Below are 17,559 nucleotides of genomic sequence, written 5' to 3' on the forward strand. Positions count from 1 at the left end.
CACCCGGTAAACAATATTTAATGTACTCCTTCCGTCCCATAAGTAAATATCCATTTGCTTTTTGCACGTAGTTTTAAAAATATTAGTATTATATTGGGATATAGTAGGAATAAAGTAGAAATGACTAAAATAACTTTATTAGTATGCGTGATATAAAAGTAATGATATTTGTGTAATATATTATAAGTTGCAAGAGTATTTGTAATATTAGATAGATTATACAGTTACTAAAAAAAAGGATATGAATATTTTGTTATGAGACAGACTAAAATGACAAAATGAATACTTTGTTATGGGACGGAAGGAGTATATGGTATTGTTCCACAACACTATTTTGTTGAATGGTGTTAACACATGTCGGATGATGTAAAATACCATTTTTATAGAAAAATGATGTCAAATTGAATTGGTCTCTATTGCTAAATTGAATGACCTTAATGTGATACTTCAATTGAGTAATTAAATGTTATGAAATTCCTAAATTAATGATTTAACATTAGGTCTGGATTGCATTAACGTGCTATAAGAAAAATAGGAAAAATCATCAACAATGGTGAAAAGATATAACCATCAATAGTTTCTAGATAAAATGGTCTTAAATATTAACATGAAAAAGATAAATTGAGCATCAAAAGTTTCACATGATTAGAAACTTTAAGCTATTTTTGCTTAGCCTTATAACATGAGTCACAAATGACGGGATAAAAATGAATTATTTCTTTATTTTTAAAGTGGATTATTATTATTATTATTATTATTATTTTAATGATGTGAGAACCCGCAATCGCTACTCGAAAGTGCGCACTGAATAAATGGATAAATGTCAAAGAAGAGTTGAGGTGACATGACAAATGCTAGGAGAATGATGATACTCTTGCATAAAAAAGTCATCAAACAACGATAGACCTAAAAAACTTTAATTACCGTCTAGTCCAAAAAGGATGATTTACTAGTGTGAGATTGAACTTGTGATCGTGAGATCGTGTGTTAAAAATTCAGACCTTATAATTGCAGATGTCGAGGTGGCAAACTTCTATATCGGAATTCCCACATCCAACGGAGAGGACTTTCTTCCCGTCATAGGCGCTGCTGTTCTCTTAGCCGTTGGTGTGGACGATATCACCGTTGAATTCCTTTATCCCGAGAATCGCTGACGTAACTGCCTCGACATTCTCTCAGATGACGACAATCAATCTTCAGCAGAGCTACTGGAATACAACGGCCATCTATACCTGCCACCACCCCAAGCTCCTATTGAACTCCGATGTCTCCAACTCTTGTTTGAAAATCGGCTTGATTCCGATCCGTCACGCGTATTCCTTAAGATGTCATCTCAGCTCCGATGTGTCCATGTCAATATTTTCCTTTAGAGTTTTAATAGTAGGATTTAAACTAATTAGAATTATTTATAAATAACACCAAAATTGATCATTTTTTTTTTTTTTTATATTGAGATCAAAACTAGTATTTTTTTTTTCAACAGAAGTATTTGTTTTTTCCTTTTAGTTATTTCTCTCATTCCATACAACTGTACTATTTCAGATTTTTGTAGTAATAAATTTAAAAATAATACTAATATTTTATAAGTTAGTAGAAGTGTGTAAAATAATTTTTATATTTTTGTCATTTGTATTATATATATATGTAATAATATATTTATAATTTATATAGAAATTAAAATATTTTAACATTAAGGTGTGGTTTATCAAGTAAAGATTAGAAATGGTATAAGTTAAAGGAAAGAAAAAGAAAATAGAAAAATTATTCTAAAATATTGGAGTTTCAAGTTTTTTTTTTTTTTTTTAAAAAAAAATTAATTTAATTTTCAATGGTGTTGAGATATGAAGCCTAATTATATCCTAAAATTTAGGAATATGATTTAGATATTATATTCTAGATTTTAGAGATATGATTTGAATATTATTGGCATACGTTTAGCCTATAAATATCCATTTATTCTCACTTTAACATGTGTTTGCGTTATAGTAAAATTTATGGCTTGGTAGCGCCCCCAGATGTAGATCATTCTAATCGAACCGGGTTACCAAATTCTTGTATTATTGTGTATTCTCTTCTTGATTTCCTGAAATTTTCGTAACAAGTGATATCAGAGTCTGGTTCGTTCGTAATGTGGATTGAGAGACATCGAATATTGATTGTGGCCGTGGAAATCCCTTGTGACCTGTAGAGGTCCCTTGTGTCGAAAGTCTCATGACGGTGGCGGTATAACGGTGGCAGTGTTGGGTCGGTCCCGACAATTCTTGTAGGTTAGGTAGTGGGTCCCTTTGTGATAGACGGTACAAAGTGGGCATGGAAGGATAAGGGTTTCGACAAACGCAGCGGAGGAGATATCCGATGTGCTCTCATATCAAGTGAGCCTTAGGTTTGTTTGTGGAAGTCAAGATGAGTGATCGTCGTGCTGTCAAGGTATTCGATGGGATGAACTTCAGTTTCTGGAAGATGCATATAGAAGACTATCTGTGTGGTAAAGATCTAGAGACGGCGTTGAATGAGAAACCCGAAGACATGGATGAAGTCGAATACAAGAAGATCGATAGGAAGACGATAAGTGCGGTTCGACTAACCCTTTAGAAGAATGTCTCGACTGAATTTGGATATGGGTCTGCCCTTAGTGCAGGCAAAGGGAAATAATGATGATCAAGAATGGTCAAAGTTGAAGTCGAAGAACAAGGACAAGGAATATGCAAGTCAGGTGGTATGTTGGAACTGCAAGAAACGACAGTGCAAGGCGCCGGAGAAGGATAAAGGTTCGGAAAACACAGCGGAGGAAATCTTCGATGCGCTGATTATGAGCGTCAGCAGTCCAATGGATTTATGGATTTTGGTCTCAGGAGCATCATTCCACTCATGCAGTGACTCGGGAATCATGGAATCTTATACCGCATGTAATTTTAGTGTTGTTTATCTTGCAGATGATATGACACTGAAAATTGTAGGTAAAATAATGATTCAAATTAGAACACCAAATGGTGGGGAGTTGAGACTGAATGACGTGAGCCATGTCTCGGGTCTGAAACGGAATCTGATTTCCATAGGACAATTGGATGAGATCTGCGGGAAAGGGTGAGAGAGACCTGAAAAAGGAAAAGTTGGAATTGGTTCATACGGACCTGCGGGAACTAGCTTTTGTATCGACCCTTGAAGGCTCAAAATACTACACCGTGGTCATTGACAACGTTACAAAGAAGGTATAGGTATATTTCTTTAAGTGTAAATATGATGCTTTTGATAACCTCTAGGAGGTGGAAAACACGTGCAGTTGGAGTAGTGAGCCGATATATGAACAATCCTGAAAGACAATCTAAGGTGGTGGCCTTAGATGAATTGAAGTTGTATTCAACCTTAAGTGGCTTCGATGAGTGAAGAAGGAGGCTTAGCGCTGTTGTTGCCGATGAAGTAAAATGGCTTAGCGTTGTTGTTGCCGATGAAGTAAAATGTTATATGAAAGATGCAATCAGTCTTCAAATGAGAGATTGTTAGGATATGAAGTTTGATTATATCTTAAAATCTAGTTATATGATTTATATACTCCCTCCGTCCCAAAAGAGTTGTCTTGTTTTTCCATTTTCGTCCGTCCCAAAATAATTGTCCTGTTTCCTTATTTAGTAATCGTGGTCCCCACTTTATAACAAAATTATTCATACTTTTCCAACCTACCCATAATTATTACTCTAATCTATTTTTTAAAATCTTTCAAAAAGTAAGGACATTTTAGTCTTTTATATTCTATTTTATACCCACTTTCAATTAAATACTATTATTTCTTAATTTTCGTGCCAACTTTCAACAAGACGTTTCTTCTGAGAGAGGGAAGGAGTATGATTTAGATATCACAATCATAAATTTAGATATTTAAATTATATAAATATAATCAGACTTATTAAATAATTAATAATTAATTAAATTTAAAAAAAATTATTTTGTTAACAGTTCCATTGACATATTGTAATTAGACTTAAAAATACAGGTCAAAATGAAAATGGATTACTTTTTTCTTAGAACCGAAGAGGGCATTTTGGGCAATTCATATTTCAGAAGTTATCACAACTCGCTGAGTCGATCGAAAACCAGAACGGAAAAACTACAGACACAGAAGAAGCACAACTCGGTCACGATCCGCGTGAAATAGACACAATTAATCACAGCCGTTCATTTTGAAATACGGACCAATGAAAATCGTTATAAGCATTAGTCTTGGATCCTCGTCTCCGAATATTCCTTTTGAAGCCGTTGGAGTCCAAGTCTGCGTTTTTAAAAACCGACTTAACCTAGATTCCCTTCCTATATATTACTCGCTTCCGTCTCATTCTAGCCTACTTTCGGAAACATATTCTCCGCAGCCTTGGGTGTCTCTATCGTTTCGCTCAGAGATTCTGATAAGGTATAAATCGGTGTCAACGTTGTGTCGCGGTGCTATGTTTTTCAATTGGAGTTTGTAGATTTGATTTTTTGGTTTCGTTGAAATTTTCAGTGAATTTGATTTGATTGAATTTCGTAAAGGATGGCGTCGCGGTGCTCTGTTTTTCAACTGGAATTTTTAGATCTGATTTTTTGGTTTCGTTGAAATTTTCAGTGAATTTGATTTGATTGAATTTCGTAAAGGATGGCGTCGCGGTGCTCTGTTTTTCAACTGGAATTTTTAGATCTGATTTTTTGGTTTCGTTGTAATTTTCAGTGAATTTGCTTTAATTGAATTTCGGAAAGGATGGCGCGTACGAAGCAGACTGCTCGCAAATCTACCGGAGGAAAGGCACCGAGGAAGCAGCTGGCAACTAAGGTTTGTGGTACAATTGAATTAACATCTAGTTTTGTTTGATTCTGTTATCTTTTGGTTTCCATGGAAATCTCGGGTTTATGTACATGTTAGATTTGTTTAATTCTATATTTACTGATATGGCGTCTGCAATTGTTTGATTTTTGAAGGCTGCGAGGAAATCTGCGCCGACCACCGGAGGAGTAAAAAAACCTCACCGCTACCGCCCTGGAACCGTCGCTCTTCGGTAAATCCTTACATCCTTTAGTTCCAGTTGCGAAGTATCCTTACGAACGTCGATCAAATTATTAACTGTACTAACGATGAATCCTGGATCAATACAGTGAAATCCGTAAATACCAGAAGAGTACTGAGCTTCTGATCCGCAAGCTGCCATTCCAGAGACTCGTCCGTGAAATTGCTCAGGATTTCAAGACAGATCTGAGGTTTCAAAGTCACGCCGTGCTGGCGCTCCAGGAAGCCGCCGAAGCATACCTTGTAGGTCTCTTCGAGGACACCAATCTGTGCGCAATCCACGCTAAGAGGGTTACCATCATGCCAAAGGACATTCAATTGGCAAGGCGCATTCGTGGGGAGCGAGCTTAATTGTTCTTGGAGGAACACGAATTTGTTCTAGTAGTTGTGGTAGCTCTTAGTTAGGTTAATAGGAACCTTTGTTCTTTCTCCTTCCTCTATAAGCTCTGATGGTAGAGCATATCAAGCGTATTTGAAAAAATAGCTACTACTCCTCCATCTGTAAAGCAAATTTCTACTCTCCTATAGCTGCATGTTGTGTTGCGCAGATGATTGATTTGTATTTTGATAAATTCAAATCCAAACCTGATCATAATTGCTTTCTTGAATCTTGTTTTTCAATTTTGAGCTTCGAATTGATCTTAGCAGCTCAACTTTTGCGGATTCGTCGATCTTCTCTGCAGTTCTCAAGGTATGTTTGCCGATTCTGTTTCTGTGGGCACAGGAAGTGCTTAGGGCCAAGAGCTTTGATCATCTTGACTATCCTCCAATCATGGTGGTTGTAGCTGCTCTGCTAATTTGGGTATGTCTCTGATTCCTGTTTTCAATCACTGCATTGTTATTATTACTGATTCTGAAAATTTAGCAGGATGGATCAAATTTGTGTTATGTTTTGGATGGGTTTAATGTTACTTGTGACACTGTCATGCCTTCACTTTCATTATATAACGTTAGAATAGTGTATCTGATTGGGGTGAAACATACATAAATGCCATGTGGGGTTTTTTTCTTTTTATTGGATTCAAGAAAGATTAGATTGTCCATTGTATCTGTTGTCTAATTGGAGTCTTTGCATTGAGTAAAACTTTTACTTTCAGACTTTCTCTTTATGTAGTTCGATACAATTCAACTTGGCTTTGTTAGTGTTAGCAACGGTATTTTTATTACATACGTTATTGATTTTTGTTCAATGTCTTTGTGGCTTGCATAATGAATTAGGGCTTTTGAATACTTGAAAGCTTAGAGCAATTTGATAGAACATGGGTTCATTTTCAAGCATGTTCTGATAGGATTTTGAAAGTTGAATGAATTTTAATAGTTCGAGGACCCTTCATATAAGATAAAAGTGTAAGGGTGTGAAACTTGGAAATAAAGAGACAAATTATGTGATTTTTATTATATATATATATATATATATTTAAAAAAATAATACCTATGTGTACGAGTTGTTAATTAGTAGATAATTAAAAATATATTAGTAAAAATAATTATATTATAATATAAATAATTATAAATTAAAATTAATATAATTAATTATTTTAATTAAAAATTTTTTAAAAAAAATTAAAAAGTTTAAAATAAGATTAAAGTGTGTAATAGTGATATGGTAGTGGGATTGACTGTAATGTAATGTGGATATGGTATGTGGGATGGAAGAAATATTAAATTAAATATTTATTTAATTTTTTATTATTTAAAAATCCAAATATTAAGTGAAGATGCTAATATTTTTAAGGATTACATTTCTATGCAATCCAATGTTTATTTTTAAGGATAATTTCTACTAAATTCTCTAATTTTAATTCTTTTTGTTATTTTTACATATAATCTTTAATTTTTACCATATAATTTAATTTTTTACTATTAAAAAAAAAATAAATAGATAACAATATGAATAATAAATAATTATAAAATATATATATATTTGTAACTTTTAAAAAATAATACAAATATTTATAAAAAATATATACTTAAATTTACAAATATTGTTAAACAATAAGTAGATTAATTATATATATATATTTCAATACTTACAAGTAAATTACATATATATATATATATATTTTTTCAAAAGTTCATAACTATTAAATTTTATTACAAGATATTTATAAAGAATATTAATCTTTAATTGAATAAAATATAAATAAGTTAATGAATATGTACTTTGAACAGTATTATTTATCGTCATTTTGTGAAAAATGAAATAATAAAATTGATCATTGGTTACACAAATTAAGGGTTTTGAGTTATATTAGGTATATAGAATTATAAATAAAATATTATTTTGAAGGCAAAATTGAAAATTTATAGGTGAAAGTATATAAAATATTAAATAGGGAATCGTGAGGAATAAATAGGAAGTTAAAATAAACAAATATATAAACAGGACTGACAAGAAAATTAATTTGCAAAATAGGAATTTTAAAAGAATTAACCGTATTTTTAACTGTTATAGTATCCAACAATTTTATTTTCAATGGGTAATATATGTCAATAATGAATACGAGGAAGAGTTGGATTGTTAATTGATAAAAATTTATGTCAATAATGGAATACTCCCTCCGTCCCATAACAAATTATTCATTTTTTTCATTTTAGTCCGTCCTATAAAAAAGTATCTATTTTTTTTTAGTAACTGTACTATCTGTCTAACATTACAAATACTCTTAAAACTTACAATATATTACATAAATATCATTACTTTTATATCACATATACTAATAAGGTTATTTTAGTCATTTCTATTTTATTTTTACTATATTTTAATATAATACTAATATTTCTAAAATTACGTATAAAAAACAAATGAATACTTACTTTTGGGACGGAGAAAATATGAGAGAAGCTCGTGATAACGTCAATGGAGAACATATAGAGTTGTAAAGATTCCAAAGACACCCTTTGGAGAACATATGTAGAGTTGTAAAGAGGAATGCATAGACACCTTTTGTTTTGGGGGTTTGAATTTTGAATTGGTATTTGAATAGTAAAAATTTTGAATTTGAATAATGGTATGATGTGATATGAACATGTGTTGATGTGATGTTTTGAATGAAAAATTGATTTTAGTATAATATAAAAAATAAAAAATAGAAATCTAACGATGTTTATGGTGGAAAAAAATGAAATGAATAGTGCATTTAAAATTTATTCCCTCAAACAAACACACCCTAATGATTGTTTTTCTAATAATTTGACATGCATTTTTTTTTTTTTTTGGTACTCTAGATACATGCAATAATGTTAATATACTTGATTGATCTTCGGTATTTAACGTTATTTTGAATACATTTTGATGATTACTTAGGTTTGACTGAAGATTTATTAGCAAGCTCGAAGAGTAGCATTGATAGATTATTATTTTGTAAAAAAAAATAATGGTATTACATCATGACTTATTCTTCTATCTTGTAATTTATGATTAGATTCAAATAAAAAGAATGAAAGTGACTCTTTACTTTTATAAATTAAGGGAGATCCATACCGGATCAACCCTTCGTCTGTATAAACTAAGGCAACACTTTTCTCCTTCGAGATGGTAATCTCGAAAATTCATAGATAATCAATATTCAATACAATTTAAAACTGTGAAGTGATGACCATTCACCCTTATAAATAGGGGTGAACAAAATATTCGAAATCCGAAAATTCAATTCGAATCAAACCAAAATTAAAATTTGATTCGGATTTTTTGGATTTTCAGATTGGATCGGATTGAATTTTTAACAAATTTCAGATTTTCGGATCGGATCGGTATACTTAAAATCCGAACCAATCCGAAATATACTATTTTAATATATATTTTTTATTATACATATTTAATATTTTATTAGAAAATATTATATTTTAATATAAAAAACTCAAATTTATTAATTATATTTTAATATATTTAATTTTTATATATTATATATATATATATTTAATATTATAAAATAATAATAAAATATAAAAGAATTTAAAAAATTTTTAAAAAAATAATAAAAATATTTAGAATTTCGAATTTTTCGGTTTGATTCGAATTTTTTAGTTCGGATTACGGATTTTCGGATTTCGGATTTCGGTTATTTCGGTTTGATTCGAATTGATTTTTTCAAAAATTTTGAATTTTCGGATCGGTTCGAATTTTGTCAAATTCGAACCGAAAATCCGAATACTAACCCCTAATTATAAACCAAGAGAGTTTTCAGATATTTAACAATATGAAATAATATTCAATTATATTCAATAGAGTGAGACTTTTAGTGCACCAAGTGTTGGCCAAGTGCATTGATTTTTATTTTATTTTTATAAGAAAGGCTATTGTGTAAACTTTTTTTGGGATCTGAAAAATAACACACTTTTTTACTGTGTTGAAAGCCTTCTATTTTGAGGCTAGTACAGTTGCTCTTAGTGACATGCATGACATTCACCTTATTGATTTTTCATAAACTATTTAAAATTTTTGTAATGTTTATATATATAAAAAAAATTGATATTTTTTTTTTTTAAATAAAATTTATTAAATCAAAATATATTTAACATATAAATTAACTTGATTAACTAGATAATACATAACACAGTAGAACTATTCAAAAGAATTTTATTTCTATTTTTTCCAAAAATTTTATAAATAAATAATTCTACGTTTAAAACTTTCTCTTTTGTATTAGTTTATATTAATTATAAATAAATAAAATTATTTTTTATTTGTTTGTATTATAAAAAATTTTATTATTTACTGAATGATATTTATATTGCATATATATTTTTTATTACAATATAATTTTTAAAATTATATATTATATTAAATTTACTTTAAAAGTATCAATATTATTAATTACATAAAAAATAATATCATAACTCATTATTGTTAACTAATTAAACATCATTTCGTTAAATATCGTGTTACTAATGAAAGAGGCAATTATCTTTTATTTTTTACTCATTTTTTATAAATTACAAAATATTTATGCTATATATATTTTCTTTATTTTATTTTAAATATTGCTGAGTAAAAACAATAATTACAATTCAAAATTTTGCTATTAGTATATTTTGGTTTAATATTATTAGATTAAATCAATTGAAAAGTTTGCTTAAGGAAACATTTATGATACATGAGTATATTCTAAATATTATGTAAAGTATAAAAAATTGTACTCCCTCCCTCCGTTCACACACAAAGTATACATTTATTTTTGGCGCGGTGTTTAAGAAATAATAGTATTTTAATTATAGTGAGTAGTTAAAAGTAGTATAATGATATTTTTGCCCTTATTTTTTGGTGTAAAAGTAACGATGTGATGTAAAATAAGAGTATTTGTGAAAAAAAGTGAGGTATTTAATGAAATATTTATTTTGTAATTTGACGTCCCAAAATAAAAACATGTATACTTTCTAGCTGGACGGAGGGAGTATAAGAAATATAAAAATAATAAACTTGTGTAGTGTATTAATTTTTTAAGAAAAAAAAATATCTATTCCCATAACAAAGTATCCATTTTTTCATTTTAGTATGTCACATAACAAAGTATCCATTTCTTTTTTTTTTAGTATCTGTACTATCTACCTAACATTACAAATACCCTTACAACTTACAGTATACTACACAAATGTCATTACCTTTATATCACACAATATTAATAAGGTTATTTTAGTCATTTCTACTTTATTCATACTACATCCCAATATAATACTAATATTTCTAAAATTCTATACAAAAAGTAAATTGATACATAGTTATGAGACGGAGGGAGTAAATTCTAACGTACTTAAAATATCACTATCTTCGTCCACTTAAAAAATATGCATTTACTTTTTAATATTAAATTTAAAAAGTATTGTATTTAAATGATATTAGTTCGATATTTTTGTATGTAAATTTTTTTTTTTTGTCATTTTATTTTAATTTAATATTATATAACAATATTTATGTAAGTATAAATTTTAAAATATTTATATTATGCAGTGGATAAAACTTAAAAAATGTACACCTAATGTTTAAATAGATAAAAAAAAAAACAACAATATATATCTCTTTTTAAACGAATAGGATAAATATTAAATACATTTAGAAAATTAATATGAATGTGTTTGTTTGGGGGTTTGGATTTTGAGTTGGGATTTGAATAGTAAAAATTTTGAATTTGAATAGTTGTATGATGTGATATAAATAGGGTTTGATGTGATGTTTTGAATGTAAAATTAATTTTGAGTATAATATAAAAAATAAAAAATAGGTGTTTAATTTGATATTTTTGGGAAAAAAAATTAGATGAATAGTAGAAGTCCACCAAAATCCTTCAAACAAACACACCTTTATGACTTATCAATAAAAGCCACAATTATAATTAGCATTCCAAGTATGTTTTTCATTAAATTATAATCCAAATATAATGTATTGTTAAAATAAAAGTTTTGAAGTTCTTTTAAAAAAATTAAAATTAATAAAAAAATCAAATATTTTATACGATATTTTGTGAGAGAAAACAAATATTGATAGGATATTATTACAAAAATTAGTATAAATAAATAGTAGTATTAAATTTTAGGGTGTGTTTGTTTTGGGGATTGGATTTTAAATACACTATTCATCTCATGTTGTTTCTCTAAAAATATCAAATCAAACACCTATTTTTTATTTTTTATATTATACTAAAAATTAATTTAACATTCTAAACGTAATATCAACACCTATTTATATCACATCATACAACTATTCAAATTTAAATTTTTTAGTATTCAAACCCTCAAACAAACACACTATAAAAGTATTTACATGAATAAATCAAAATCGTAATTCTATATGCATTGAATTCTACCCACAAAATAATAATATTTATGTCCAAGCAATAAGTATATATTTTATTTTTGGCTTAAAATTTAAGAAATAATAATTTTTTTAATTATAGTGGATAAGTAAAAATAGTTTAATGATATTTTTGCCCTTGCTTAGTATAAAAATAATGATGTGATATAAAATAAAAATATTTGTTGGACCTCTGAAAATAGAAATATGTATACTATGTAGCTGGATGAATAATGATAAAAAAAATTATAGAACAAGAATACATGTATTTTATTCCTCTAAATTTAGAAAAATATACTTCCTTCGTCTCATAAGAAGGATACTATTTTCTATCTTTGTTCGTCTCAAAACAAGAATACTATTTTTTAATTTAGTAATTGTACTACCTACTTTAACCTAATAAATACCCTTACAATTTACAATATGTTATCATCACTTTTATAATACACCATACTAATAGGGGCATTTTCATATTTTTTATTATAAACTAATACTCCATCCGTCCATTTATAATTGTCCTAAAATATATTTGTACGATTTTTTAGGTAATTATTTTTAGGGAGACTTGGACTAAAATCCCTGTCAGTGTATTTTGCTTGCAATTCAGTCCCCATTGTAAATTAATTGATCTGCAGTCCCTACTTTATTGATTAGATATGTTATAACTCCCTTCTTGTATTTTCTACTCAATCACCATTGTATATGCAACATGTACTTACGATTGATTAATAAATACTCCCAATTTTATAATATATACCTACATTACCTCCCGCTCTACCCCCAGTATACGATTAGATAATTCCATTTAAATACTGCGTACCTTATTTTGTGATTTTTTTTTAAAAAAAAATCACAGAAAATATGCACGATTTAAAAACTGAAACATTCCCTAACTTCCCTCACTCACTCTCCGTTCAAGCCCTAGTTCTTCGAGAAGGAAATCGTCCCTCGCGAACTCGACGACGATCAGCAGTAAGACATTTTGTTCAGCGAAATGGTGAGAAAAACCGCGAATCCGCCGCGATCCCCCACGAGGAGTTCAAAAAAGTAAGTGTCTGGTCGAAACCCTTTTCGTTTTATGATTTTGTTGACAATCGAATTTTATATCGTAGTTTACTCGATTGTTTGGGGTAGAAGCCTTGGTCCCGTGTTTGTATGCCTCGGTTTAGTGATGAGGAGCCCTGGGTGTTCGGTGTTGTGTTAGTTCAACGGGTGGTTTGAAATTGTTCGAATTTTTGGCCAGGAAACCCGGTTCGGCCGATTTTGGGTGATTTTATCTGTTTTTATCTTTGATTTTGTTAATTTTGGAGATGTATATTTTGTTTAGTTACTCGAAGTTGCATATTTTAGGTTTTTTGGTGGATTGTTCGGTAAATAGTCATATTTGTGGGTTGATAAATGCGGTAATATTAGGCACCAGGAGTTTCATTTGTTTGGTCTAATTTGCCAATTAATATACCTGAACGGCACTGTATACTCGGAATGCGTTTTTACTCCTGCTAAATTGTGAAAAACTTTTAACTAAATTAGAGATTTGGGTAACGTGGACTTATGGTTTTTACTTACAGGCCAGGCAAGGAGCACAAATCGGTGATCAGCCGATTTGCATTACCTTTTTTTCATAATGAGCTGGCCAAACTGAAGCAACACATGAGAGACCAACACATCGCAGCTATAAACATGACACCATTCGGGCATTTTCTGGATTGCCCGAAAATGAAGTTTCCATGGCACCGACTTGTTGCCCTCGTCAATAGCTTCAGTTCGGAATCTATGTCCTTCAAGATTGGAAGTGACATTGAGCTTCCGTTTGAAGTTGAAGAATATTCTGTAGTCTTAGGACTACACGCGAAAGGAGTCTACGTGACCGAAAATACATCGGTCGAAAGCGAATGGTTTGTTCGAATTTTTGGGAGCAAGCCACGTTCTGTAACCCGCGGGCAGGTGTTGCAGAAGCTGCGTGAGGCTCTGTTGCAGGGGCTGGAGCCTCTTTCTGTTGCGGATGTTGCTCGTCTTTTTATTATGTTTGTTTTTGCAAATATTTTATTTTGTTCTGCGAATTATTCTGTACCCCTTTTTTTGTTACCGTATGTGGAAGACCTGAGTGCGATTGGTGACTACGCGTGGGGACCCGCGAGTCACCGTTATCTGTTGAAGTCTATAAGCGACTTCAAGTCCGGGAAAAAATATTTGACAGGCTGCACCGCGGGTTTGTTGGTAAGCAATGTAATATCGGATTTGTTAATTTTTTCTACTTATTTTGGTATATTGCACAATATGTATTATTGTTGGCAGTAATGTCTATTACAATATGTGCAGGCCTGGTTCAATGAGAGGGTCCCAACTCTGGACAAGGCACGGTGCCTTCCGAAGGTACCGCGTCTCTTTCGGTGGCTGAATAGCCTCGGTCCAATGTCCAGGGTTCATGCAGTTGATGAACTGACTTCCATAAAGCGGTCCGATGTTCAGGAATTCTATCGGATAGGCACGGAAGAAAAGTTCGTTCGTGCAATTTGTCATGCTTCAGAGGTAAATGCATTATTCAATGTTGCTACCGTTGTAAATGGATAAAATAATTTCTTATATGACATTATTAACATATGTTGCAGGAAGCAGCGCAGGAAATTGCGGCTTTGAAGGTGGAGCTGCGGAAGAAAGACACTGCAATTGCCAGACTTGCTAATAAATTACAAAGATCTAGAGCCGGTGTTGTCGATGACGACAGTGAAGGTGAGGGTGAGGACGAGAGCGATGGCGAGGAGGGTGATGCAAACTATGGGGATGAAGAGACAGCAGACCGGATGGCTGTGGAGTCTGAGAGGAAAGAGAAGCAGACTGACATGGAGGAGAAGCAAGGTCAGGAGGAGGAGAGTCAGGGTGAAGAGGAGGAGGAGGAGGAGAAGGAGGAAAAAACTGGGGAGGAGGAGAGGCAGACTGAGGAGGATCCCGAGGAGGCAGCGGAAGAGCAAGCGAATACCGAGCGCCGAAGCAAAAAAAAAATGGACATCCTTTTGGCCGAAGTTGATCCGATAAACGAGTCAGATGACGAAGGGGTTGGTAGCCTGCTAGAGTTTAACCAATTGATGGCCATTGTTCCTTATGTTGCACCGATAGATGTCAAGGTAAGCTAATTAATATAGTAATTACAATTTGTCCGGTCGTAGTTGTCTATCTGTTGAATGATTATTTGCTTTGTTGAAATTGTAGCAGGGCGATGACTCCGACCGTGAGACTTGTAGCAGGGCCGCAGATTCATCGATTGTACGTGGTGTAATGGCACGTAAGGATCGGAAGAGAAAGAAGAAGCCTGAATTCGTGACACCCGTGTCGACACCGCGAATTGAGAAAGCGAGAAGAACACGGAGGGCGAAAGGAAAGTCAGCGGTCGACGTCAATAATGAGCAGGTACGTAGTTCCATACAAATATAAGTCGTCTGGCTCAAAATACTTCAGATAGATTCATAAATACCTAGTGTTTCTGCGTCAATACCTGTACAATAAATACAGATACCTACGGAAACATGATTATCTTAATTGTTGGTTCAGGAACCATTTGTCGTCGGCGACGACGGGGACTCGGATGCTAAGGTTGTAGCAGACCCTGGAGCACAAAAGTGGGAGGGATATCGCAATAACGACAGCTACTGTGGAAAGGGTTCCTTATCTGAGGATGAGACGAACACCATTGAACATTTTCTCGCGTCATTCGCTGTCCGGTATTGCTATTCACTCTTACGGCTTTATATATTTTTCTCAATCAATGTATTTATCCGTTTGCGACTATCATGTTGTAGGGACACTGTATGGCAGCAGGGCGTCGTGTCTGTCTCGGCCGATGCCGTTTTAGAACTACTGTTTGACGAAGCTGTGAAAGGCGAAGTCATCGACGCGTACCTATATCATCTATGCAGCAATGAATATCAGCTCCAACACAATCCGCAGGTGCGGTGTGGTTGTGTGCCATGGTTCGTAGCGGTGAGTATCCTGTTTGGAATTTATACGGTTAGTATTACAAATCACATTGTTATTATTGCGTTGGTTGCTGTGTTCGATTTTCAGAAAGCCGTGAACGACGCGCTATCACGACCAAGCAGGGGAGCGAAAAAGCCGAGCATCAATAAGGGTAATGTACTCGCGTTTGCCAACTCGCTGCAAGTGACCGTAGGCCAAGAGATTGCCGGAATCATGGACAAAATCCGGTCTGGGTGCCGGTACATATTTCTACCCGTACACACCCGGTTCCACTGGCATCTCTGCATACTGGATACCGTCAAACGTGTTGTGTTGGAGTGTAACTCAATGCGCGACCCCTTCGGGCAGGGGAATGCAAAGAAATTGGTACGTCTTTCGAATGATCATAATTAATTGCCTATGGGTAGGGTGAATGCCTTAACGAAAGAGTAACGTTATTTGTGCAGACGCGATTTTTATCGTTGTATATGAACGCGTCACGACTATGGCCTATGGTCAGCGACATGCCCGAGTACATTAGATGCCGACACCAGGGTGAAACGTTGGACTGTGGACCTTTAGTCTGCATGTTCGCAGAGTGTTATGCGCGGGCAGGTCCAGATGTCAATCTCGTTGGTGTCCTCGGCGAGGACTTCGGCGATGTCAAGAGCTACCGAGGCACGATTGCGGCGAGGATATTGAAAGGTCCCCCCTTCTGAAATGTAGACCCCGATGGAAAAATAGGGCAGGTTAACACATGTAATGAATTTGGATTGATTTGGGAAGTTTTTGCGTTGTGTGGCGAGGTGATGGATTTGTTGAATGTCTTCAGTTTGGATTGATCTGGGAAGTTATTGTGTTGTGTGGAGGTGATGGATTTGTTTAATGTCTTCAATTTGGATTGACCTGGGAAGTTATTGCATTGTGTATCGAGGTGATGGAATTGGTAAATGTCTTTTACGTGGATTGATTTGTCATCTTCATTATATACCTGCGTTGTGTGGTGATACCCGTTGATAGCTTTTATGTGCCTACGGAAAACTAGTATGTACTTCTATTTATATATTACATGCTCCAGTCATTTGCGTTTGTGGGACTGGTCATTTCTTTTGCACTGATCACTGAAATAGCGTTCACTTTGAATCAGTTCAACCGTGTCGGCGTTTCTCATAAAACCCTACTGGACGCCATGTTTTAATCGACCGGAGATACTGCAAGGGCTTACTCGTTAATTTAAAACAAACAATACTAAAAAAACTTGATCATATTACAACAAAATATTTGTGCGGGACATAGGTGTCTGGTAATTGCGTGTGGGCCAACGTCTAGATTACAATCAACTATTTCCTGCGGAATGCTAAGCAACACGTGGTTACAGAGAAGTGCTACTATACCTACAACTAGGATACCTACAACTACAACACAGATGCCCACATACGCAATCTGTGTACCTCGTTCAGCGAGTCTGGTACTTAGCTCGGATGCATAAGTAACGGAGTCATTATTACAAATACCCTATAGTATCTACTATGTACCTACGGAAATAGCCTTTATACTTCCGTTACCATTTCAAATGCTCTGGTACCCTACGGGTGGGGACTCGGCCTTTTCTCTTAAAATATTCATGAACTGATGGTAAGAGTGTATTGGCTTAACCATGGTAGTGTTGCTCGTCAACCCCATAATCTTGAATGGCGTGTTTTAGGCCACAGATTATACTTACATCGCTTACCCGTTAATTGAATTAGAACACAATAGAATAGACACGATAATATAACCACAATATAGTTGT

General features: G+C 32.9%; 2 protein-coding genes across 3 annotated transcripts; both read left to right on the forward strand.

Moving 5' to 3' along the window:
• The first annotated feature begins 4,247 nt into the window (after nt 1-4,247).
• Nucleotides 4,248-5,637, forward strand: LOC127264409 (histone H3.3). The gene is made up of 4 exons (XM_051293932.1): nt 4,248-4,402; nt 4,697-4,798; nt 4,945-5,021; nt 5,119-5,637. The coding sequence occupies exons 2-4, from the start codon at nt 4,727-4,729 to the stop codon at nt 5,378-5,380; spliced, it is 411 nt and encodes a 136-aa protein (XP_051149889.1). The 5' UTR covers nt 4,248-4,402; nt 4,697-4,726; the 3' UTR covers nt 5,381-5,637.
• Nucleotides 5,638-12,742: 7,105 nt separating this feature from the next.
• Nucleotides 12,743-16,796, forward strand: LOC127264468 (uncharacterized). 2 transcript variants are annotated; one of them, XM_051294013.1, is made up of 9 exons: nt 12,743-12,863; nt 13,385-14,033; nt 14,136-14,345; nt 14,426-14,938; nt 15,024-15,221; nt 15,363-15,532; nt 15,611-15,791; nt 15,876-16,154; nt 16,235-16,796. In XM_051294013.1, exons 1-9 carry the CDS (start codon nt 12,811-12,813, stop codon nt 16,484-16,486), a joined length of 2,505 nt encoding a protein of 834 aa, XP_051149970.1. In that variant the 5' UTR covers nt 12,743-12,810; the 3' UTR covers nt 16,487-16,796. The 2 variants fall into 2 exon arrangements, with proteins under 2 accessions (XP_051149970.1, XP_051149971.1); XM_051294014.1 differs by having other exon boundaries at nt 15,027-15,221.
• Nucleotides 16,797-17,559: the final 763 nt, after the last annotated feature.

This window comes from Andrographis paniculata, unplaced genomic scaffold (assembly GCF_009805555.1).
Source record: "Andrographis paniculata isolate CXL003 unplaced genomic scaffold, ASM980555v1 Contig70END, whole genome shotgun sequence".
In the NCBI taxonomy this organism is placed as follows: Eukaryota; Viridiplantae; Streptophyta; class Magnoliopsida; order Lamiales; family Acanthaceae; genus Andrographis; species Andrographis paniculata.

Bases quoted from the DNA above. Each gene is read 5' to 3' on its own strand.
- LOC127264409 (XM_051293932.1), top strand. From the start codon at position 4,727: ATGGCGCGTACGAAGCAGACTGCTCGCAAATCTACCGGAGGAAAGGCA. The intron at 4,799-4,944 runs GTTTGTGGTACA...TGATTTTTGAAG, and splicing joins GGAAGCAGCTGGCAACTAAG to GCTGCGAGGAAATCTGCGCC. The intron at 5,022-5,118 runs GTAAATCCTTAC...GGATCAATACAG, and splicing joins CCTGGAACCGTCGCTCTTCG to TGAAATCCGTAAATACCAGA.
- LOC127264468 (XM_051294013.1), top strand. From the start codon at position 12,811: ATGGTGAGAAAAACCGCGAATCCGCCGCGATCCCCCACGAGGAGTTCA. The intron at 15,222-15,362 runs GTACGTAGTTCC...TTGTTGGTTCAG, and splicing joins TCGACGTCAATAATGAGCAG to GAACCATTTGTCGTCGGCGA. The intron at 15,533-15,610 runs GTATTGCTATTC...ATCATGTTGTAG, and splicing joins CTCGCGTCATTCGCTGTCCG to GGACACTGTATGGCAGCAGG.